The sequence below is a fragment of the Patella vulgata genome, chromosome 7, assembly GCF_932274485.2.
Source record: "Patella vulgata chromosome 7, xgPatVulg1.2, whole genome shotgun sequence".
In the NCBI taxonomy this organism is placed as follows: Eukaryota; Metazoa; Mollusca; class Gastropoda; family Patellidae; genus Patella; species Patella vulgata.
In genome coordinates, this window is record NC_065885.2 from 35,271,340 (window position 1) to 35,293,713 (window position 22,374).

At 36.5% G+C, this 22,374-nt stretch overlaps 1 protein-coding gene across 1 annotated transcript in view; it reads right to left on the reverse strand.

The window, feature by feature from the left end:
* Positions 1-11,698, reverse strand: part of LOC126827477 (pleckstrin homology domain-containing family G member 7) — a 187,811-nt gene extending 176,113 nt beyond the window's left edge. Inside the window, exon 1 of the mRNA XM_050556841.2 lies at positions 11,566-11,698. Within this exon, the coding sequence (XP_050412798.2) occupies positions 11,566-11,578 (13 nt within the window). The 5' untranslated portion in view covers positions 11,579-11,698. The remainder of the gene's footprint in view (positions 1-11,565) is intronic.
* Positions 11,699-22,374: the final 10,676 nt, after the last annotated feature.

A 22,374-nucleotide genomic window follows, 5' to 3' on the forward strand; every position in this document is an offset into this window, starting at 1 on the left:
ACACACCTGAAGCAACACTATTTTATACAATCTATTTGGAATTAATCCCATTTACACCTTACGTATAAGATATATTTTAATGTGTTTTACCCTTAAATAAATGCACATTTACCAAACAGTTATTTTGTTTTATATTAACTAATCGTTCTTAAATCAAATGACGTACATAAGTTAATAAAATACATTATACAACTAATTTGTAAGTTTGTATATTCTCATTGATTGCATTATGACGTACATGAGTTAATAAAATACATTATACAACTAATTTGTAAGTTTGTATGAACTCATTGCTCTGGTAGTTAGTAGGATGTTTTAGCGAGACAAACTGACGTGTTCTAGGGCTTCGGCTTTTCATTCTGGCGGTCATTTTGAATCTGTCAGAAAAGTTTCCAATATCTATTAACTTTGTCGATTTATTTCCAATACTTAACATCAGTGTAATTGATTATTAATATCCACCTGAACCTAAACGGAAACTATATTACCCTGATATTTGTTTAACTGGTCACTCTTCTTATTCTAGGCACGTTCTCTCTTGCTGCTTTTCTCGTCAAATCTCAGAATCACGTCGACAAACGTGAGACTTGATGAAAACCGCCAGAGTGACGCGATCTGTAATCAGCAGGAGAACCAAATGAATAATAAGACATTTCATTCTGACGTTTTGATATCTACACGTAAAAAAGATTTAATGTTCAAAAGTGTAATACTTTTATGTTGGAATTCTGGCAGACATTTTTCACGTTCGTGAATCACTTTTTAGAAGTTTACATACGGCCACCAAGTTATAATATTTCTTCTGTAAGAATATTTTAAAATTGAACTAGCTTAATTACAAAGCAACTTAAAGGGGACAAATCTAACCTCAAAGATTAATACAAATCAAGGTTTATGAATTTGAAGAACTGGCACGCCCATGTTACTGAAGCAAAAAGGGAAGTAGAGATAATTATAAAACAAGAACGAGTTTATGGGCCAGGGAATATCGAATGGAATTGTAACGTCATATCCTTCAATCGATGCGCAATGTTCCAAGGAACCAACATACCAAGTTTCATGTCGACCATACTTGAATTGGCGGGGTTTTAGACTTTTTTGAAGAGCGTCGCCCGAAACAAGAACAGCAAGATGAGTAACGAGTTCCGGAACCTATGATAAAATGTGGCCATACTTGTATTTGATACACACAAAAAATGGCAATATATATATAAAAACAAGTAATAAAATACATTTCTTACAAAAGAATAACAAATATATAGTTGTGTATTCAGTTATAATTAGACCGTTGTTGTTGTTGAAATTAGTTCTAGGAAAGTGCAGTTTTTATTTTCTCTGAAAAGATTTAATTTGTGTTTTCTCCCTACTTGAATGTCTAAAATCCTGAAGAAAGAACAGACAATTGCTAAAATGGCATTGAATTAAATCGGACTTAATCTGAAAAATTGACGGCAACCAATTTGTGAGTAATAATACCGATTACTGGGAACTTTAGATAATTTAACTGCAAACTAGTTTATCGTCTCGTCAACACAATGGCAATATTTATTCTATGGTTACTAGACGAGGGGTACTCTTTCCTGGATAGTGGCTTCCACCTATTCTTCTTCCAATTCCATCTGTCAAAGGATCTTTTATACGCACTCGTTTTTATAGCCTATCAGAACATGACAAGTATCATCAAACAATAAATATCAGGACATGATAAGTATCATCAGAAATCATCAACCAAGTATAATCAGAATTGACAAAGGAGACAAATTAACGTATGATCGAAGTAACTTGATTGAAAGTACAAAGCAAGGCGCCTTGACATAATAAAAGCAAGTGAACTCGATAAAATCATTTTATAATTGCTATGTAAACATCTTAAAAAGCGCTATTTATTACAATATGTCCGGAAGTCATAATTTACAATCAATTGTAAGGACTTGAACGCTGAAAAGGCGATACCAAACAGTAAACGCGTAAGGGGGGGGGGGGAGGGCGTCGGTCTCAAAATAGATTCAGTCCGTCTCAAGATTATATATCGGCGACTAAATGAATTAATGAGGTAAACAAACACAAAAAATGATAAAATAGAAGGGGAAAATCACAAATACTTGATATATGTATGAATATATCTGTGTATACGTTTGCGTTTGGTTGCTTTGATTGGATATCACAATACGCGCCAGTTTTTCGAAGCTCAAATTAATAAAAACATAGTCATATCTTTGCTAATTTATATACATTTACCACAACAATATTTCGAAAGTATAGGTCCATGTAAATTATCACTTCCAGACGTCGAACAAATTCACAGTCCTGTGTACGTTCTTGCAAAATTCTTAAAAAAAAATAACACGAATTTCCATGCGTAGTACTCCATTTTACTCATGTTATAAGTGTTTGATGACCATCAGAATTCTGCAAAATCCAGAAAATGGCATTTCAGGAACTCTAAATTCAAAACGTGGCTGCGTCATTTGTATTAGAGGTCTGTGCATCAGTCGGGTTCATTTTTGCTAAACAATCCCCTAAACAAAATCGATATGTAGGCCCCTGAGTAAACTTACTGCAGGTCTTTCTTTTGACTTCAAATGTTATATAAATTATAAATTAGACACTTATTAACACGACAAGCCCATAATCAGCTCTCTAAACCACCGTCTGGTTGTGATTTTGAACGGATCGAAACACGATCGCCGTTTAATAATTTAATTTTAAAATGGATAATTGAGACTTTGTTTATTATCGTAGCAATGGTACAGTAAACTTCGCATAAGTCAGATCTAAATGGACTGACTAATTTTATCCGAGTTACGCGAAGATCCGAGTTAGCCGAAGACCTAGTTCATTATCGCCCTGTACGTTCAGGAACCGTCCTATTGAATCCTTGTCGAAATAAAATCGGTTCCCAGTCCATTTTACTGGGCAACTTTTTACTGCTAAACGGTCGTGTGTCAGTCTCAGTGAATGCCTGGACAATTTAAAGGAACATTTTAGTGAGAAAATAAGACCTAGCTTACCTCGCTAGAGTCAGTATGTGCAACACAACATGCTGATAAAAATCTGTCCCCTTCTGCTAAACGGCTTTGGCGGACACCATTGAGGTCTAGATGCGGGGTGGCGTACGTATTTGCGTGGCTTGGCCATATAAGACGAAACGAAATTAAAGAATTAGAGTTTTCAAACATTACAGTTGGGAAATGTGAAGGTTTGTAAAATGAAATTCAACAACGTCTGTAGAAGACCATATGCTATTATGCAAGGATTGGATATGGTTAGATTTTTAATAGATAAATAACAACATCGCTACTACATTTCTTTCCTTCTTAACATCCGCTTCCACCTATGGCGATATCGCAGACAATTTGCTACCACAGGAGTACAGTAATGCCTATGTCCCACTGGCCATTTTTTGCCTCGGTGATGTACTACCGAAAGAAATTAATGAGCCTGTTTTCCCGACAATGCAAACTGCCAATGGTTCCATGTGGCTCGCGATGCCCCCGGAGTTTCGCTTGGACGCCGTTTAACCTGTTCCCGGCGCATCCCGAGACTCATCAATTTCCATCGATAGTACATCCCCGAGGCAAAAGATGCCCAGTGGGACCTAGGCATAAATTATATATCAACAGATCAGTGGTAGTCAGTGTTTATCTATTAGTGTGAGTTGTTATTTTAAAAATAATTAATTGGTCCCTTAATACTTTAACAATTCACTAATGGTCCAATAACAACCCACACTAAAAGATAACCGAAGAGTGTTAGAGTTTTATTGTACTCACATGGTTCCTCTTAATTCCGAGTATTCTGAAAACATGATTTCTTCATTCTGATAGCTGAAATGATTTCTCGGTGTCATCAGTATGTTTTTTTCGGGGTAATTGTTTTCATTATCCTATGCGATAAAATATCCATGTTATGGTCATGTCATTTAATTGGCATATTTAAGGTTAAATCAAAATGTTATTACGCATAAAAATAACATTTATTGGAACAAGTACTGTGGACCAGGAACCGAGTAACGCGTCATCGCAATCATCTTGGAATCCTGACGTCATATCAAAAATTGAATGTGTAATTGCCCAAGGAACAACAGCAAGAAAAACAAGATGAGTAGAGGTTCCTAATTCAAAATCCTACCTAAATGTACTTACAGTCATGATACTCATTAAGATATCGATTTAAAAAAAGTGTTGGTGTGATTGTTCCTTAATTATTTTTTTTCCTTTTTCCCACCTTTACAAAAACATATTTTTATACATCTTTTTTAATAGTATACCCGAATATTAAAACACACATACACACACACACTCTCTCTCACACACCAAAGATAGAATTTTACGACACAGATTTGAAATGGCGCCAACGAGCTGCGTGTTACTAGAATTTAAATAAAAGAACAAACAATCTGTTTATTTGAAATCACAATTAAACTAGCTAGCTAAATAAAACAGGAAGCTATGTTTTACAACAAAATTGATGTAAACTGTTTGACAATCAATAGATAGGTTATACCGAACACCTCTTTCCATTTGATAAATCTCTTTGTTGTCACTTTCACTCTACACGAAAGAAAACGTCGGTTCTAAAAAAGGAGCACCCAGACTTTAGATAAGCGACTACAGATAAAGTAGAAAATGAGCGCTTATTTCGTAATTTTCAAGTCCATCCATTTCCGACGCTTGAAGTATAATATTGTTTAGGGGTTTGTTATGGGTGTTTATGACCGTGATTGCGCCAAATTAAAACTTCTGTATCCGTAATAAGAGAAAATAACAAAGCCGATAAAGATGCTTGAGAACAATTTCTAGTCCAATTCATGTAATAGATACAACCGTCAGTAATCGGGTTACTGGGTTATCTTACTAATTTATCTGTTAATCCGAGACAAGAAAAAGCGAAACGAATTTTAAGCATTGTTATTCTTGTTTAAGTTTCTTGTTTTGCAAACAAAACTTACAATTTAAATATTAACACTTCTTGATGTTTAAAGATTTTTAAGTTGTAGAAGGAAATAAGTCGAAAGTGTGTAATTTTTAGTTTGGTTTCACACCACAAACGTAAAAACGTCGATACCTGTATTTGTTGTTTGATTAAATATACGGCTGTATATACTAAAGTACAAGACAGGGTTTTAAAGCATTACAGGGGAACCGCACTACCGGGGTAAAACAAACAAACACAAAACCTGACGAATACTGGAAAAATCAGACCATAGATTTATTGCATAAAAACATGTACAAGATATATGGATGTTAAAAAACAGAAACAATAAGAAACAAAATGACATGACACAAAAATATACCTGGTCGCCTTGGGTGTATGGTTGCGTGTGGCGAAAGCTGAATGTTAAACATGATGCTAAGGTAAAAGGAATATGAACGATACTTGTGAAAGGTAGTGAGGATATATTTTAGTCCATATATATATATATATATATATGTGTATATATGTAACGAGAAAGCTTCATTTTGGTATTTCAACAATTGTAGTATTGGACCAGGAACTTTGCCCCAAGTGCTACTCATCTTGTTTTAGTTTATCGGGGCGATGCTTTTCCTTTGACAATTCCGCATCAATTGACTACGACTTATGACAATTCTAAGATGGTGCGATGACGTCATACTGGATTACAGGTCAATAGTATAGGTTTGCACCTGTATAACCGTTTCATTAGGAATAAGCTTGACACCGATTGTATTTTGTCTTTTATTGAAGGGGGATGGCCGAATTGTCTGTCATTGAATCAACTGGTGTGGTTTCGATTCCCCGGTTGTACGTGGCGAGGGGTAGGGTCGCCTGTCCAACCTCGCGGGTTTTCTCCGGGTTCTCCGGTTTCCGCCTACTGCTAAAGACCCCTACGCGCAAGCGAATTATTGAAATAAGATAGGTTGCCAGGCAACGAAACATACGCCCGGCTATATCGTCCGGGCAGTCAACAAGAGTTGTCGCATATTTTTACTTTTTTCGGTAATGAAACATTTATAATACATTAAAATCTGATTAAGAGTAACAACTCATTAAGTAATTATCAGAAAACCATTAGAATTTGTTTGTTTTTTATAAAGTTCTGCCCCATGCTAACGTTTAGTATACGAAACTTTTAACATCATGGATTTAGCTGTTCAAGTCATAAAGATTCATTGAAAATCAATATACTATTGTTCGTCTCAAGACCTTAAACTCTGTGTATCAACCTGAAGTCAATCGGATGATAACTTTAGCCTCTAGAGCGTCACAAGATTTTTCAAAGTGATCAAGGACCATAACTCTGGCAGCAATTATCCGAAATTGTTGAAAATCAATATGATTCTTTATCTCATGGCTTCAAACGGATATTAACTTTAGCCTCTAGAGCGTCCACAAGATTTTTCAAAGTGATCAAGGGCCATAACTCTGGCAGTAATTATCGGAAATCGCTGAAAATCAATAGGCTTCTTCGTCTCATGACCTTAAACACTGTGTATAAATTTAAAGTCAATCGGATATTAACTTTAGCCTCTAGAACGTCCACAAGATTTTTCAAAGTGATCAAGGGCCATAACTCCGGCAGTAATTATCGGAAATCGCTGAAAATAAATAGGCTTTTTCGTCTCATGACCTTAAACACTGTGTATAAATTTAAAGTCAATCGGATATTAACTTTGATCTCTAGAGCATCCACAAGATTTTTTGAAGTGATCAAGGGCCATAACTTAGGCAGTAATTATCGAAAATCGTTTAAAATCAATAGGCTTCTTTGTCGCATGACCTTAAACACTTTGTATAAATTTAAAGTCAATCGGATATTAACTTTGACCTGTAGAGCGTCCACAAGATTTTTTGAAGTGATCAAAGGCCATAATAACTTTTGTCGTTAGAGCATTTACAAGGTACAACAACGTGAAACAAGGGTCATAACTCACGGCGTAATTAACGGAAATTGCTGAAATTCCATAGGATTCTTCGTTTCACTAATTTAAATGATGCATATCAATTTCAAATAGATCGGTTGATAACTGTTGTCATTAGAGCATTTACAAGGTACATCAACGTGAAACAAGGGTCATAACTCACGGCGTAATTAACGGAAATTGCTGAAATTCAATAGGATTCTTCGTTTCACTAATTTAAATGATGCATATCAATTTCAAACAGATCGGTTGATAACTGTTGTCATTAGAGCGTTCACAAGATTCAACAAAGTTAAACAAGGGCCATAACTCAAGATGTAATTAACGGAAATTGCTGAAATTCAATAGGCTTCTTTGTTTTACTAATTTAAATGATGCATATAAATTTCATACAGATCGGTTGATAACTTGTGTCGTTAGAGCGTTCACAAGGTGCAACAAAGTGAAACAAGGGCCATAACTCCAGAAGAAATTTACGGAAGTTATTGAAATTAAATAGGCTTCTTCATCTCACCAAAGCAAACAACATATATCAATTTCAAAACAATCAGATGATAAATGTAGTCTGTACAGTGTTCACAAGAAATTGTGGACGATGGACGGACGGACGGACGGACCGACGGACGGACGGACGGGGGGTGACGGCAATATACGACCACATTTCCATGTGGGCGTATAAAAATTGAACCATGACGTAGTTTGTATCGAGTGGACGTTAAACCCATCTCTCCCCCCACCCACCCACCCTCTCTCTCTCTCTCTCTCTCTCTCCCTTATTGAAGTAAAGAGGCACAAACGTATCTAGAGTCATAAATCATTTATCTCAATATATTTTTTACTTCTCTGTAAAGCTTCATTTAGATTTCTTCTGGACATTTCAATCACACTTTTCTTTAGTTTATTTTACTATATTATGTTTAAATTCTAGATTGCCTTACTATCTTGTTAAGAGTAACGACCACAAACACATTCTCCAGTGTCATCGTAAACTCTATAATTGCGTTGAGATCAATGTAATGATAACAACATCTTGAATTATTCCAATCTTTAATCGCTGTTTATGGGATGCTTGTAACATGTTTGGGTTTTTTAAAAACTGGCCCCATGCATGGTAGAGGAGATACACCATCGGCATCCATTCAAAGATGGCGAAAATATAACTGTAAAAATAGCACACGGACGAGTTTTATGCCAGGTTCCCACTGTCGTGCGATGCGTTACGAGAGGATTGTCCATATAGAGTTCACGATCTGCTACGTGCAGATAGATACCTTTGGATACGTTTCGATACGGTCAACACGATCGTAGCATGAATTGTGATAGAGGGAATCTAGAATTAGGTGAAATCATTAGATAAGGGTTGCTTGCATCATGCTTTTCATTTTTTAACTGGTTCCATACATGGTAGTAGACAGAGAACAGCGACATATAATCATAAATGGCGAACATATAACTTAAACAGTACCACGGCGGCAAGTTTAATGTTAAACAGAATCCCTCTGAAATATCATAAGATTGGGTGAACCGCTACACCGAATTAAATTTTGAACCATGATGTTCTTACACCGAGCAAAATTTTCTTTCGATCGACTGAAAATTAATTCAGTTAAAGTGTGTAGCCTGTTGCTACTAAAACCGTTCTTTTATAATTATATATAGATACGTGCATAATTTAAATGTCCACCCATCCTGCTGCAATCAACGTTTCAGATTTTTCTATTTCAACAATGAATCGACGAATACATGAAGTTCATTCATTGCAAGACGAAATCCCATACGATAAATGAGATACCATTCAATTGAAGCTAAATTTCATTCGGTCGGTGCCAATGGGAAGGGTACCTTAGAGCAAAAACTAATTTTCTTTGACAGAAAACCGCCGGGCCAAGTCATATTATTATTTCTTAAGCCCGATTCCCAACTGGCATCAATCGAATAAAATTTAATTATGTCGACTTCTTTAAAAATCAGTAGCCTATTGCTCCTAAAACTGTTCTTTTATTGTGGACACCGTGGCTGATTTGGAATTCTCACTGCGATGAAAAATGGTAATTGCCATTTCAGATTCTCGATTCCATGCAGTCAGAACACCGAATCGACAAATATGTGACTTATAGTAGTTGCCTGAAGTTCCTTTATTGCATATTATTGACTTATGTGAACAATTTGGCGAGTGTTTCAATGGATTGGATTTGAATTTGAACCTTAAATTAATCATGTGTGCGCTTACCAAAGCCATGGTCGACGATCGAAATAGCAATGACCTATCGCTGATTATGGACTTTGATCAACTTGTCCTTACCCTGAAGCTTATTCACAAAAACTTATGAATTGAGCTCTTTCATTGTCCAATAAAATAGCTGCCCCCTTAACATATTTCAGTAAAAGTTTTCGTGAATTAGACCCCAGTATTATTTATCACAGTATTTAAAAGCATACTGCTTACCTTCTTCCACGCTACAACATGGAAACTTTAACAATTTTAATATCCCAATTCTTCTCATATCCCTTGCTAATGATGCATTGAATAGTTTTTGCATATTAATAATATTGCATTTCAAATGGATGCATCACCTAAGGCTAAAAATAATGCAATATGCTTGTTATGTGTCGACATGCCTGTTCGGAAATTACGGGTGTGAGCAGTGATTGATATATAATTTATAATTTATCATAAATATTTTTGATTACTTTTCGCCTATTTGGCCTGAAGCTATACATAGGCCTGCACCCAAATGCATAGGTAGAGTATATCCATCTGTAATAAATATATTTTTATCACATAATATTTATAAACTCCATATTCAATTTGAAAAACAAATATTTTGTATATATAGACCCATTTAATGTTATTTTGATTTGTTTGTACTAAGAATACTCATTGACAGTGGATAAGAAATTGACACTCTATTTGGTCTCTGGGTAAGCATGTCTTTAAATGCTCGTTCTTCATTATCCCGGTTCGTGCAGACAAGTAGGACGTTAAACCCTATTCCATTTTATTTCCGCACTAAGTGTGTCTGTGCAGTGATATCTTTCTGGTTTATTTCTCGTTTACGATTTACCTTTCCGGAAAATGTTTACACATACAAAGAACCACAATAAGCCCGTTGTCGTGAAACAAATCTCATATCCTAGTCCCGAAACCCCTTACTCTATTAGGGTAATAATTTCCGAACGTCTCAAAGTTTAATATGTATCAAAAAATCTTCGAATTGCTCTTTAAGTTGTATTTTCTTTCCAAAAATCAACTTAACTAAATGAAGAAGTAAACAAGTCAAATTGAAAAACCTAACCGAATCTCGATATAGAATGAAATTGGACAGAGAAAATGTAATTCAGTTTCTAAGATATGCATCTTCACGATCAAAAACTTCATTTGTAACAAGATAATATTCATAACTTGTCAAAATATGAAAAGCCTATTGCATCTCAATTTGTCCACTGTATATAAAAAAGTATTATACAAAAAGCGGTTATTAAAGGCACAGTCCTAGCCCTATTTCAGAGAATAAAACCGGTTAAGCCAAAAAAACTATCCGAAGATCTGTGATACGTTTTCAATTTTATAGCTATGTCCAGTTGTAAGGACATGACATATATAACATATTATGCTATATTTTCGGTTGCTTTCGGTTTATTTGTGTTGTTTTCCAGTGAGTAATAGAATGTTGCTGCTTACTGCTGCGTTCTGAATTACTCCTTGGCAAAGATTACAAACTGTTCGATTGATCATTTCCAAATGGGACAAACTTTTTTGCTGAAATTTTAGACAATATAAATAAGTACTATCCTCAAGTTTTGACTCTTGATTTGCATTCTTAAGCGAACTTTTTCGGAGACAGAGTGGTAAGTTTTCTTTTAAAAAGAAGACATCACCTCACTAAAGAAAAAATGCCGTCCGATATGCTCTACATCTGTGTTCTATCAATAACAACACTGATTCATTAAAATAAGGAACACGATCGGAATTTAAAAGATAAAGGGGCAATATTGAAGGAGGATTTCTCCATAACTCATATGGAGATAGTCGCGTTTAGTCCCTTCCTTAAGGACAGACACGTAGGCTAGGTCAAGAAAGTTCCTCGTGCTTTTCCAGCCCATTTCTCTTTTCAGTCAGTGGGGACCTCGTAAGGAACAATGGTCAATCATTCGGATGGATCGCACACTCAAAGTCCCATGTACATTTGGTGTGCACGTAAAAAAAAACTTAATTTGAATTCGGTGAATAATATATAGGTGAAAATGCTGTTACCGGTTCCCCACATAGCACATCATTGGCCCGGTTCGTGCTGAAAAGTAGGACGTTAAACCCCACTTCATTTTATTTGGCTTCACTAAGACTGTCAAGTAAATAGAGAGTTGTCGAGTTCCGCTGTGGACACCGAGTACGAGTTTCTATTGCCATGCTTGATTACACCTAAATAAATATGTGTGTGTGTGTGTGGGGGGGGGGGGGTTGATAGAAAGTTATTTGCATTTTTACTTAACAATAACTTACATTAGGATCGACTGATTTGAATGATATTATTTTTTTTATAACATTACTTTTGAAATATTACTTTTTAATGTGTTCTTTATTCCTAAAATTATGCCTTTAAGAAATAATGCTTGAAATTCACCAAAAATCTCTGTAAATGAATTTATCCACTTGGTGTCTTAAATATATAAATGATCTTACCTGTTGCGAGCATATGTTCTTCTTCTGTTTCTTTTAGTGGCAGGGAACAGTCATGTATACTGGATAAGTAAGATGTAAAAACAAAAGGTGTCCTGGTCTCCCATGTTGATCTATCCAACTTAACTTTGTACACATTCCCCTGCCCTGGGGGAGCGATATGTCCTCTTACAGGTACCGGAACTGCCAATTTAGTTAAAAGTGACGGCCGTTCCTTACACGAACACCCTCGTGGTGTCTTAGCTTTATCCTTCTTACTGCCTGTCATGTAAAACAGCCTAGCGCCTTTCTTAGACATGTTGAAATCTATAAGCAACATGCACTGTGCACTCCTTACTTAATTTCATTTATAATGCCAGTGTGATGAACCGCCTAGAGAGTTCGACTGACAGGCCGTTGTCGCTAACCGTTTCTATAAGTTGTTGAATACCGTTTCCGAGGTATCGCGATGACTGGTTAGTTCCATTGATGTTGAACGAATCGAGTCACAAGAAACTTCAGTCCCAGAAGAACGAGTTCCTTATTGATTAACAAAATCTTATAGCGACTTCTTAGCTGTTTGACTTCTTGCACACTGGCGTGTATGTAGTACACAAAACAATAGCACTTTAACAATGAACTTTATATAAGAACGTCAATGTCTGGCGCATGGGTAACAAATTTTATGTCAATATTGTCTACGTTTCACATTTTGCAAGAACCACTGAGATGATTTCTATGCGGATCATTATTCAAAATCATCGTAATGAAAACTAAACACCGCACGTCATGTGTTTAGAGAGAGAGGAGTAAAGTATTAAAGTTAGATTATTTATCTAGTGAAGATATTAAACATCTTCTATTGACGTTGATTTTCTTATCTTATGCCACACACAGAATATGCTCGAACGATTTCAATAGTATGTTTTGTATTAAGAAACCGGCACAGACCCGGCGTTGGATTGACATTATGGAGATGATCTTAAAAACTCACCGACAACAGTAGTCATGGTACTATGCTCGGATCGGTTAGGGCATCGATGTCTGCCTCCTCTGTGTCACGATATATTCCTTCTATCATCAGCTTATATCTATATAAAACGATCTACGGCTAGGGTACCTAGCGATCGGGTATATACACTGTTCCGTTATGCATCATGCTATCACCTTGAATTAAATCGACCCAAATGTAGCGATCAGTTTAGCGACGTAAAATTTCAACATTCGAGCAATATTTCTTCTTTTGTTTTGTGTGAAGCAACAAGTATCGTTACACGGTGTTTATGTTCTACAATGTTTCATAATTGCCTGCTAGGCTAGGATTTATGTTTTAGTCCGAATACAGAGACAAGTTTCCTCCCCTTACTTTCTGTGTTAAATCGTATTTGTCACAGATAATTATTGTAAAATCACACATTTAATACATTCTGTTGTTTTGTTAAACACTAATGCGCTTATAATGCTTTAAATGAGGAATCACAGTGTGAAAATTGTGAATGGCATATATTTTATCCTAAATAGACGATACTGATAATTACGAATTATAATGTCTTGCGTCAACGCCATTCCACGTTTGTCAAAAATCATATAATGATCAAACAGCCATGTCATAACTGATGAGAGTTGATAATAAAAGCTTTTTTTTCCGGCGTTTACTCGTCCGTCCATTAAATTTTATTTTTGTCAATTATTTTCTCAATCATGAATATTTGTCTCGGCGATGGTTTGGCAGACCAGCCTTTAATGTTGCTTAATTACAATAAAATATATATACATACAACCCCGGTGTAGCATAATTTAGTCAAATTACGAACATTTAAAAATCTTTGTCAGTTCCTCCTTAAAGTCTCATAGACAATGAGGGATAACTCCGAAAAGAAAATCAGGACAAACAATAAAAGATTATCAAATAATGATTTATAGTGGCAGCACATCTAGTGGTATATTTAAATTCCATCACAATGATTTGCTCAGAAACACAAAACACTGACCTTCATTCAGTATGCCTCGAATATCTATGATTTCTGTGTACTGGTATATATTCCATTGTGCGTTCCCGCGCGCTATCTAAAACAAAATGTAAATCTTTACGAAAAAGCAAGCTTTTAACACTGTACAGGTCGACAGGAAGATATCCGCGTAGATTCTGCTTTCTTAGGGACCCAACGATGCTGCTGGATCAGTAAACACGTAAAACATATCTGATGACGGTCAGTTGAGATCAAACGTTGTACGACCAAACACCACTGAACAACTGTTTTTCTTGAGCTCGGAGGATCCCCGACTTATATGTTCAAACGCGTTATTTCTTATAAGCACACAGTAATACTGACACATACACAAATCGTGGTCGAACTACTTAACATCTAAAATCGAAGAAAAAATTCAAATATATTATCAAACTATGACATCTTGATATTAACCCTCAAGCTGCTATATAGAAAACGAAAGATAGTCTAGTGAAATGAAACTGTCTGACTTGCTCTTAAATATCAATATAAATATATCCGTGTGGGCAAAGTGTATTTATATAGCAATATTTATTGAGGATTTTAATCCATGATTACGTCATAATTACGCGATCGGAGGAAGCGGTGCTTGGTATTAACAACACAGCACTAGACACTTGGGCGGAAAGCGGTGTGGGGGTATGCTGCATATTTGAGCCCTCATCAACTAAAAGCAAGATCGGACTGAAAACAATTATCAACAAATAACAATGATGGCAAATTGATTTCCCCATAATAAACAACCATATTAAATTGTTTTCTTTTCCGGAGTATTGACATAGCCCCGTGTTTTGTCCAAGATAACTGTTTAGTGTTAAGAAAAGGTAAGTCGATCACACTTATCGTATATTCACGATTAACAAATAACCCCAATAACCACATGCTTTGAATTTCACGCGCACAAGGTAAGCATCGCCACATACTTGGCTGTAATCTTCGTAGATTGTGTCAGTGAGTGTGTGCAAGTCACATAGCAACCCATTTCCATGGTTGCTATTCGAAATAAAACCTGCGGTCTCTGTCCTTTAAGGTGTTATTTCGAATGACACACATACCCCTAACCGCACATTTGTGCAATTGTCAAGTTGCATTTGGGTAGTTTCACCATCGAAATTATAAGTAAGCCATCTGACGTAAGTTGCCTGTTGTAGAGTTTGTAGAAACCGTATCGCTGATGGCTAAAATACTTTTTTTATATAAATTTTTAGTTGTGTTTCTTGTTTATCTGAGTAAGATTTGGAGTAAATCACGTTTCTAACTATGAGCATTGCTCTATTTTCTGATAATTTAAAGCCAATTTAAAGCCTATTTAACAACTGACATTCAAGCAACATTTCTTCTTTTGTTTTGTGTGAAGCAACAAGTATCGTTACACGGTATGTTTCATAATTGCCTGCTAGGTTAGGATTTATAATTTTAGTTCGAATACAGAGACAAGTTTTCTCCCCTTACTTTCTGTGTTAAACGTATTTATCACAGATAAATATTGTAAAATCACACATTTAATACATTCTGTTGTTTTGTTAAACACCAACGCGCTTATAATGCTTTAAATGAGGAATCACAGTATGAAAATTGTGAATGGCATATATTTTATCTTAAATAGACGATATGATTTAATGTTGATATACTTATATTATCTTATATTACATCGATACACCCTAGCTTTAAGATGTATTCCACTTTATCATGTAGGTGTTAATCGTTTCTATTTACGTCATTTAAAAAAAAAAGAAAAAAAGCTCAGAGGTGTCAAAAAGAACTTGCTGTTAAACTATACATACCGTTACTTAAACTGGAGCTGTGGACATTTAGTGGACAATGTGCAATAAAAGTGGACACATTGGCTAAGTGAAGAGGTTTATAGTTATTGCGCCTTATTGTGTTTTTGCACCACCTATCAGATGGAAAAAGTTGTTTCAATCAGGTTTTCAGCTCTGTAATCGTAAATATAAAGACCAACCAGTGTCTGACTTAATCTATGGCTGTGATATGCTTAAAATTGACTCTTACCGTGCATCCCCATCTGTCCCTGGACACTACGAACCATATAAGTATATTGGATTTTTACACTAGGGTTCTTAAAGTCCTAGTTGGCTTGTCCCACTTGCGTTCTACTTAATTCGAGCTTTTTTCCTGTCTGTTAGCGGTCAGTAGACTAGTTTGGCGCGACTAATTTGAAACCCAGGGCACATATCCGATTTTGCTGTGTACGTGCTGGTAGCTAGGGTGTATATTATGATAATGTATTTTAAGTCTACTTTTAGATAACTTATTAAACAAAATATGGCCGTTTATATAGTGATGATAAATGGAGAAATTAGAGTAAGGCTTATGGTCTCATAATTATCGATATATATCAATATATACTCTTAAAAAAAAGTAGGGAATATTGAAATGCAAATACCTATGCAGGTTGTGATATGATAAATAGTCATGGACCTTGACATGCTTTGAGAGTATGTTAACAGATGAAGAACTTATCGCCCAAACAGTGCCATACACGTGGGAGGGGTTCAATGTCAAATTTGACACTTCAAGGAAGGATTGATGAAAACTGCCACGTGCTGGTTTATCCTATCCAAGTTTGCTTTCCTATCGGTTCTTGCATAAGATTTACTGTTTAGCGTATCTTTGCTTTAGTGTGTTACGTTTAATTTGCAATGAGACGTTTTCAACATGATGAACTTCATATGGGTTCTACACAGCGAGCAGTAGCCAACATGCTTAATGTGTCACAGTCTGTGATCAGCTGACTGTGGAACCGGTACCAGCAAACACACAATGTTGATGATAGTCCTCGTTTAGGTCGTCCTAGAGCCACTACACAAGCCCAGGTTCGATATATTCGTACACAGGTCATGCGAAATCGAGGACAAACGGCCAATCAGCTTTCTGTAAACTTGTACCAAGTTATAGGAATTCGAGTTACACCCCAATCGGTTACATGCAGCCCATTTGCATGCGCGACGACCGCGTGGTGTGCCTCCATTAACTCGCCAACACAGGGCAAACAGGCGTCAATAGTGTAGGCAGTGTAGAAATTGGGGTAATCGTCGATGGGCGCGTGTAATGTTCTCGGATAAGTTCAGATTTACTCTGGATTTCATGCTAACGTCGCCATGACTGGCAGAACGGATTTGTATATTGTTCAAGGAAGGGTCACTGGTGTGTACTACCGTGACAACATCCTGGCACCGATAGTTCTGCCCTTTGCTCAACGTGCAGGTCGACGTTTCATCTTTTAAGATGATAATGCCCGTGCCCACCGCGCTCGTGTCGTGAATGACTACCTCCAGCATCAGCATATTGTCCATATGCCCTTCCCCTATAGAGCATGTCTGGGACATGATCGGGAGACGTGTTCGTCGACGTCAACGTTGACGTCAACCGACAACACTGCAAGAATTGGCCGTGGCACTACAAGAGGAGTGGGTCAGATTGCCCCAAATAGGGATTGGACGGTTGATTAGGAGCATGCCACGACGAATTGCTGAATGTCTGAGGATTGGTAGAGCAATTACTCATTATTAAGACAAAAATCAAAAACATCCATTTTCACTTTTGACAGTGTATCTCTTTGCGAGTGAAATGGGTCCGTCAGATAAGCCGTCCATATGGACTGTTTATGTTTATGTGTAGGCAATTGGCCTGTTATTAACATACACTGGTTACCTCTAATATAAAACAGCAGTGCATTTCTTCAGTTTTGTATTGTTTCTTAATATCCCCTACTTAGTTTTTGAAGGGTATATAATATGGGTTTTTGTTATCATCGGGCACCCTGCGGGTACTAATTTTAGTTCAACATTTGCTGTGAATATGATAGATATTTGCTCTAAGTCGCTCCATGTAGTTTCGGAATATATTTTTAAAAATGTCTTTAGAACGTAATTTAATATCCTTGCCTTGAATTATTTATTCCCTCGATGATTCTCAGTAAGTTAAGTAATATTCTCGCTGATCTATTTGTATTTATATATACCAGCTGTATATCAACGGCATAGAACCCACGAAATCATTCTTTCATGTCATTCACTAGAAATGCTTTGGTGTATATTTACTATTCACAGGACTTTTCTTGCTCTAATGTTATATTTTATTTCAATTTCCTGATTTGAAACATAAAACCCAGAAGAAAATCGATATTGGGGGACGTTTCGTCTTTGAAGCGGCAGTATCCCAGACTAAAAGACCAATCTAGAACTCATTTTGATTGTCTTAAACACGCCAGTCATTGTCTAAAGGATAACTCATTTCTATCCAGGAAAATAGAGCTAGATCAAAATAAAGTGTTGAATTGGGCTAATCTGATCTATTGAGATAAAAATTTTACGATTAAATATTTGTTGTGAATGATTATCCTGCGGTCGACTTGTTTTAATTATTTTTTAAATGTTGATGTTCTGTGTCGAAATGTATTATATCGCAACACTGGCTTAATCTATGGACGTAAAATTTTCAAAGACGACAGATTACCACCCCACTAAACAATTCGACATATAAAATGCAATGAAATCGTCTGTTTTGTTTATTTTTTTTAACCCAAACCAAAGAGATTTACTGATTTATAGAAGAGTGCACGGTGTCTTTAATTTGTACTATTTGTACTAGAACATAGTTGAAATTCCTCTGCTTGTTATCTGTAGGTGTATGCCAACAACTATACTCTAATTAGCTATTTTAATATCTTATAGTGACTAGTGTCAAATAATGATTGTATAATGAGAATTCCATGCTAATTAGTATACAGCATGTGCATTGCATCATAGAATTAAACTTTTTTATTCCATTTTTGCGTGAAGTGATTCTGAAAATGTGGACCTACATGTAAGATGCTTCACAAAAAAAGACTATGACAGAATGAAATGAATCCTCAGACGATATGTGCCAGAAAACAAATGCGACTATCTGGAAAGTAAAGAAGTAACAATGTTCACTCGTTGGATATATATTTATTTTTATTTTATTATTTGTATCTGGGGGTAAGAAAGGATAATCGATTACAAAATGTTACATTTTTATGTTTTAGAGGAAGCACAATCGTACAGCTTGATCAGTTTACATCCTTGAGAATTAAACAATTTGAAGAATCTATGGATTTGTTTAATATAAAAATATATGACCTAGCGAAAGGAATTGGTTGCTTAACTTGATTTACAGTTATCGTCCGCGAACGTAAATGACCTATAATCAGGGTACCCCACCATAAATAAATATCTCCAAATATCTCGACAATTACACCACAATAATTATATATATATAGCAAACCTTAAATCAGTTTCGCACATTTATATTCACTATATAAACGGCCATGTTTTACTTAATAAGCTATGACTATTTAACCATCAATAAATAATACACTGAAAGCTGGTTACGAGTGTCGACCATAACATCAGGGCACTTTTGAGTAAAAAGTAGGTTACGTGCCCTTATTTTGAAATTAGTCTCGCTTAACCAGTCTACCGACCATTCTCCGTCTAATTGACAGGCCGGGATAATCAAGATTACTTTTTTACGAAACATAACAGAAAGCTGGAACAAGAAATTGAATTTAGAAACACGCACGTTAGGCAAGTCAACAATTGTTTTAATAACCTTGTAAAAGTAAACTAAAACTACCGCTAGTATCATGCTCTGGCCTAATTCGAGTGTTTCAGAGATATTATTTCTACTAAACCAAAAGATGCCGCTCCTAACGGTATAGTTAATGATAAAGCAATTTAAAAAATAAAACGAACGTAATTTCTAAAGCTGCTGTAATAACCAAAAAGTTAAATATTACTGCTATTCAGAATTGTCAACAATAGATTTTTTACGGCTGTAACACAGGTACATGGGGACAGGTACGCCCTTATTTTTCAAATTTTTTAATCTGCTTTTTTTTTTCCTATTTGGTGCTAAATCATATAATATTTACTATCAAAAATATTCGTATCAAAAAAAAAATATACCTTCTGATGTATCTAATCTCTTTTATTAGATACATCAGAAGGTATATATTTTTTTTTTTTTTTTTTTTTTTTTTTATACGAATATGTTTGATAGTAAATATTATATGATTTAGCACCAAATAGGAAGAAAATAAAGAAGATTAAAAAATTTGAAAAATATTAAGAAAAAAACCCAGAAAATATTTTGAAAAAATCATATGTGACATATAGCATAGGTTCACCATATAAGGGCGTGCCTGTCCCCATGTACCTGTGGGCTGTAATAGTCGATAGATGTGTAGAGAATTTCACGTGCTATGACTATTATAGACTCATAGACTCTTGTGCTGAGTTCAACTTTCTGTAGGGAATATTTTGGGTGCATAGTGCACCCTACTATAATGCAATTCCAAGGGCGCGAATTGTCTTTCGGTCGGGGTTCTTCATTTACTAGCATTTCGTAACGACTGCAAATAAACGCTCAGCTATTCAGGGGAAGCAACTGTATTTTCTAAATTGAAACTAATTTTATTTATGTCTGAAATTTTACTAGATATTAATGTTTGTATTGGCATTTATTTATTAAATATTATACTGATATTTAATAAATATGACCATCAAGTAATCCATATGTACCAAGGGTAGGTAGTATACTGGTGTGTGTATAATGGGCTCCCAGTATATCTTAGTGCTCGTTATCCATCAAGTCTTTGGGTTCTGAAGGGCTATCTCCCTAACTTCGTGGGTTTTCCCCGGGTACTCTGATATCCTGTCAGATTTATTAATTTCGACTGAATCCACTGCGCCCAGTTACCATAGCCACATAGTCTTATATCATTTAATAAATACTATAAAGCTTGTACATGTGCTATCTACTTGTACGTCTTTCACCACAGTCACAGCGACGATTTATCTATAGAGAACGTTGACTGCATAGAATATTTGACAATGCTAACCTCAACGCCGGATTAACCATGGTGGGGGCCCTGGGGCCCGAACATGTGGGGGCCCCTTATCACCGACCGAGGAGCTGTGTCGGCCAACTCGAGCGCTGAAGGCGCGAAGTCCCGCAAGGGTGGTCTGGGGGGATTTTCCCCCCAGGAAATTTTCAGAAATTGGAGGCCGGAAACGTGATTTCCTGGCATTTCAGGCACTTGTGTCGGAGCCATTTAGAAGTACCTCCCCCAGAAAAAAATAAAATTCTGCCACAAAATTAGCGCATTCTGGCGTTATTTCAGTGGACCAATCCATGCGAGTGCTATGAAATGATGGCATTTCTAGAGCAGGGGGCTGGAGCCCATTGAGCCCATTAAATCCGCCACTGTAAGTGAGCAGAGCTACGTCAAACCTAATTTTGAAGTCGCTCAGTGATAAATAACGGGGTCACTTGATTCGGAATCGTATTATATCCCCTACGATGATTTGATGAATGGAGGCCGTAACGTTACGACCAAGCCGGACTCGATTTTTGACGAACGTCGAAAATATGAGGCGGCATCACCGGATTACACCGAATTCTCGGATGTCGATCGCGACACACCATGGAGTGAGGGGACCCCAGGGACTTCCGATGGAGGGCCCTCGGAGCATCGGAAGTCCCTGGGGCCCCGTCACTAGGTCACCGGCCGTTGGAGTCCTCGGTCCGACCATGCTCGAGGCGCGCAACTGATATTTTTGTGGGGGGCCCTCTAATGTGGGTGGCCTTGGGGCCTGGGCCCTATGGTGCCCCGTGATTAATCCGGCGTTGGGCCGTTGAAGTCCTCGGTCCGACCATGCTCTAGGCGCGCAACTGAGATTTTTGTGGGGGCCCTCTAATGTGGGGGCCCTAGGGCTTGGGCCCCATGGTGCCCCGTTGTTAATCCGGCGTTGGCTAACCTATATCGATACGTTATGCATTGTGGGTAGGAAGGACGTTATTAGGCTGCTATTAGTTTCGCTTAATGAGGAAGTTTTTTTAAAAGAGATCCTAGTTGAAGTTTACATGGTAAGTTGAACATTTCTGTGAATTATGATTTCCTAGATTTTGTTTTAAATTTCGGATAGATTGAAAGTTATTCCTAAAAAAATATAACCATTATTTAGGTATGTGTACATTTGATATCAATGATACATTGAAATAACATGGTTGAATGAAATATTGACGAAGATCATTTGAGGACTAGCAGTGTCGGTATGCGCGTTTGGTGGAGCGGGGAGGGGGGTGGATAGTTGAATGGTTAGCACCTGCGTGCTGCATCATGAGGCCTGTCATTGAGTTAAATACCTTCCTGTTTCATATTTCAATTTATGTGCGGTTATTCATAGATTTGTTAGTGCTTTTCTGTGTTTTCGATTTCTTATCACATCTAGATAATTTTCATAATTTATATCATTTTTTATAATTGCATATGTATATATATATATATCATATATTTTAAATCTCTGTTCTAAACTTAAAATTTTAAACTCTTCTGTGAATGAGTGACCTCCTGCAGATAAGTAATACACTATAGTTAAACAAACGATGAAAGGGTACTTATAACGATGTTGTGGGTGTGGTTTCCGTTATTTACATCAGTTGTTTTATAGGTTTTCAAGACAGAATTAATACGAGAATATTTTTATTGTGGATATCCTACGACGAATACATTAGCAACCCTAAAGTAATCAGGTTAAGTAGATGCTGAAAGAATCCAAGACTAGGTTCACTTCTGCACTAGTTAACCTAGTCACATAGGTAGCTACTAACAGGGCCCTCACAACAGGTCTCCAGGACAGACGTTTCGGTGACGCCCCCCCCCCCCCCGCCATTGCATACTGTATCTGCTTTGTTCAGTGTCTTCGCTCAGTGGCATTTTGGTGATCAAATAATTTTAAAATATAATCTTTTATACTTTTAACACCTTGTCTAA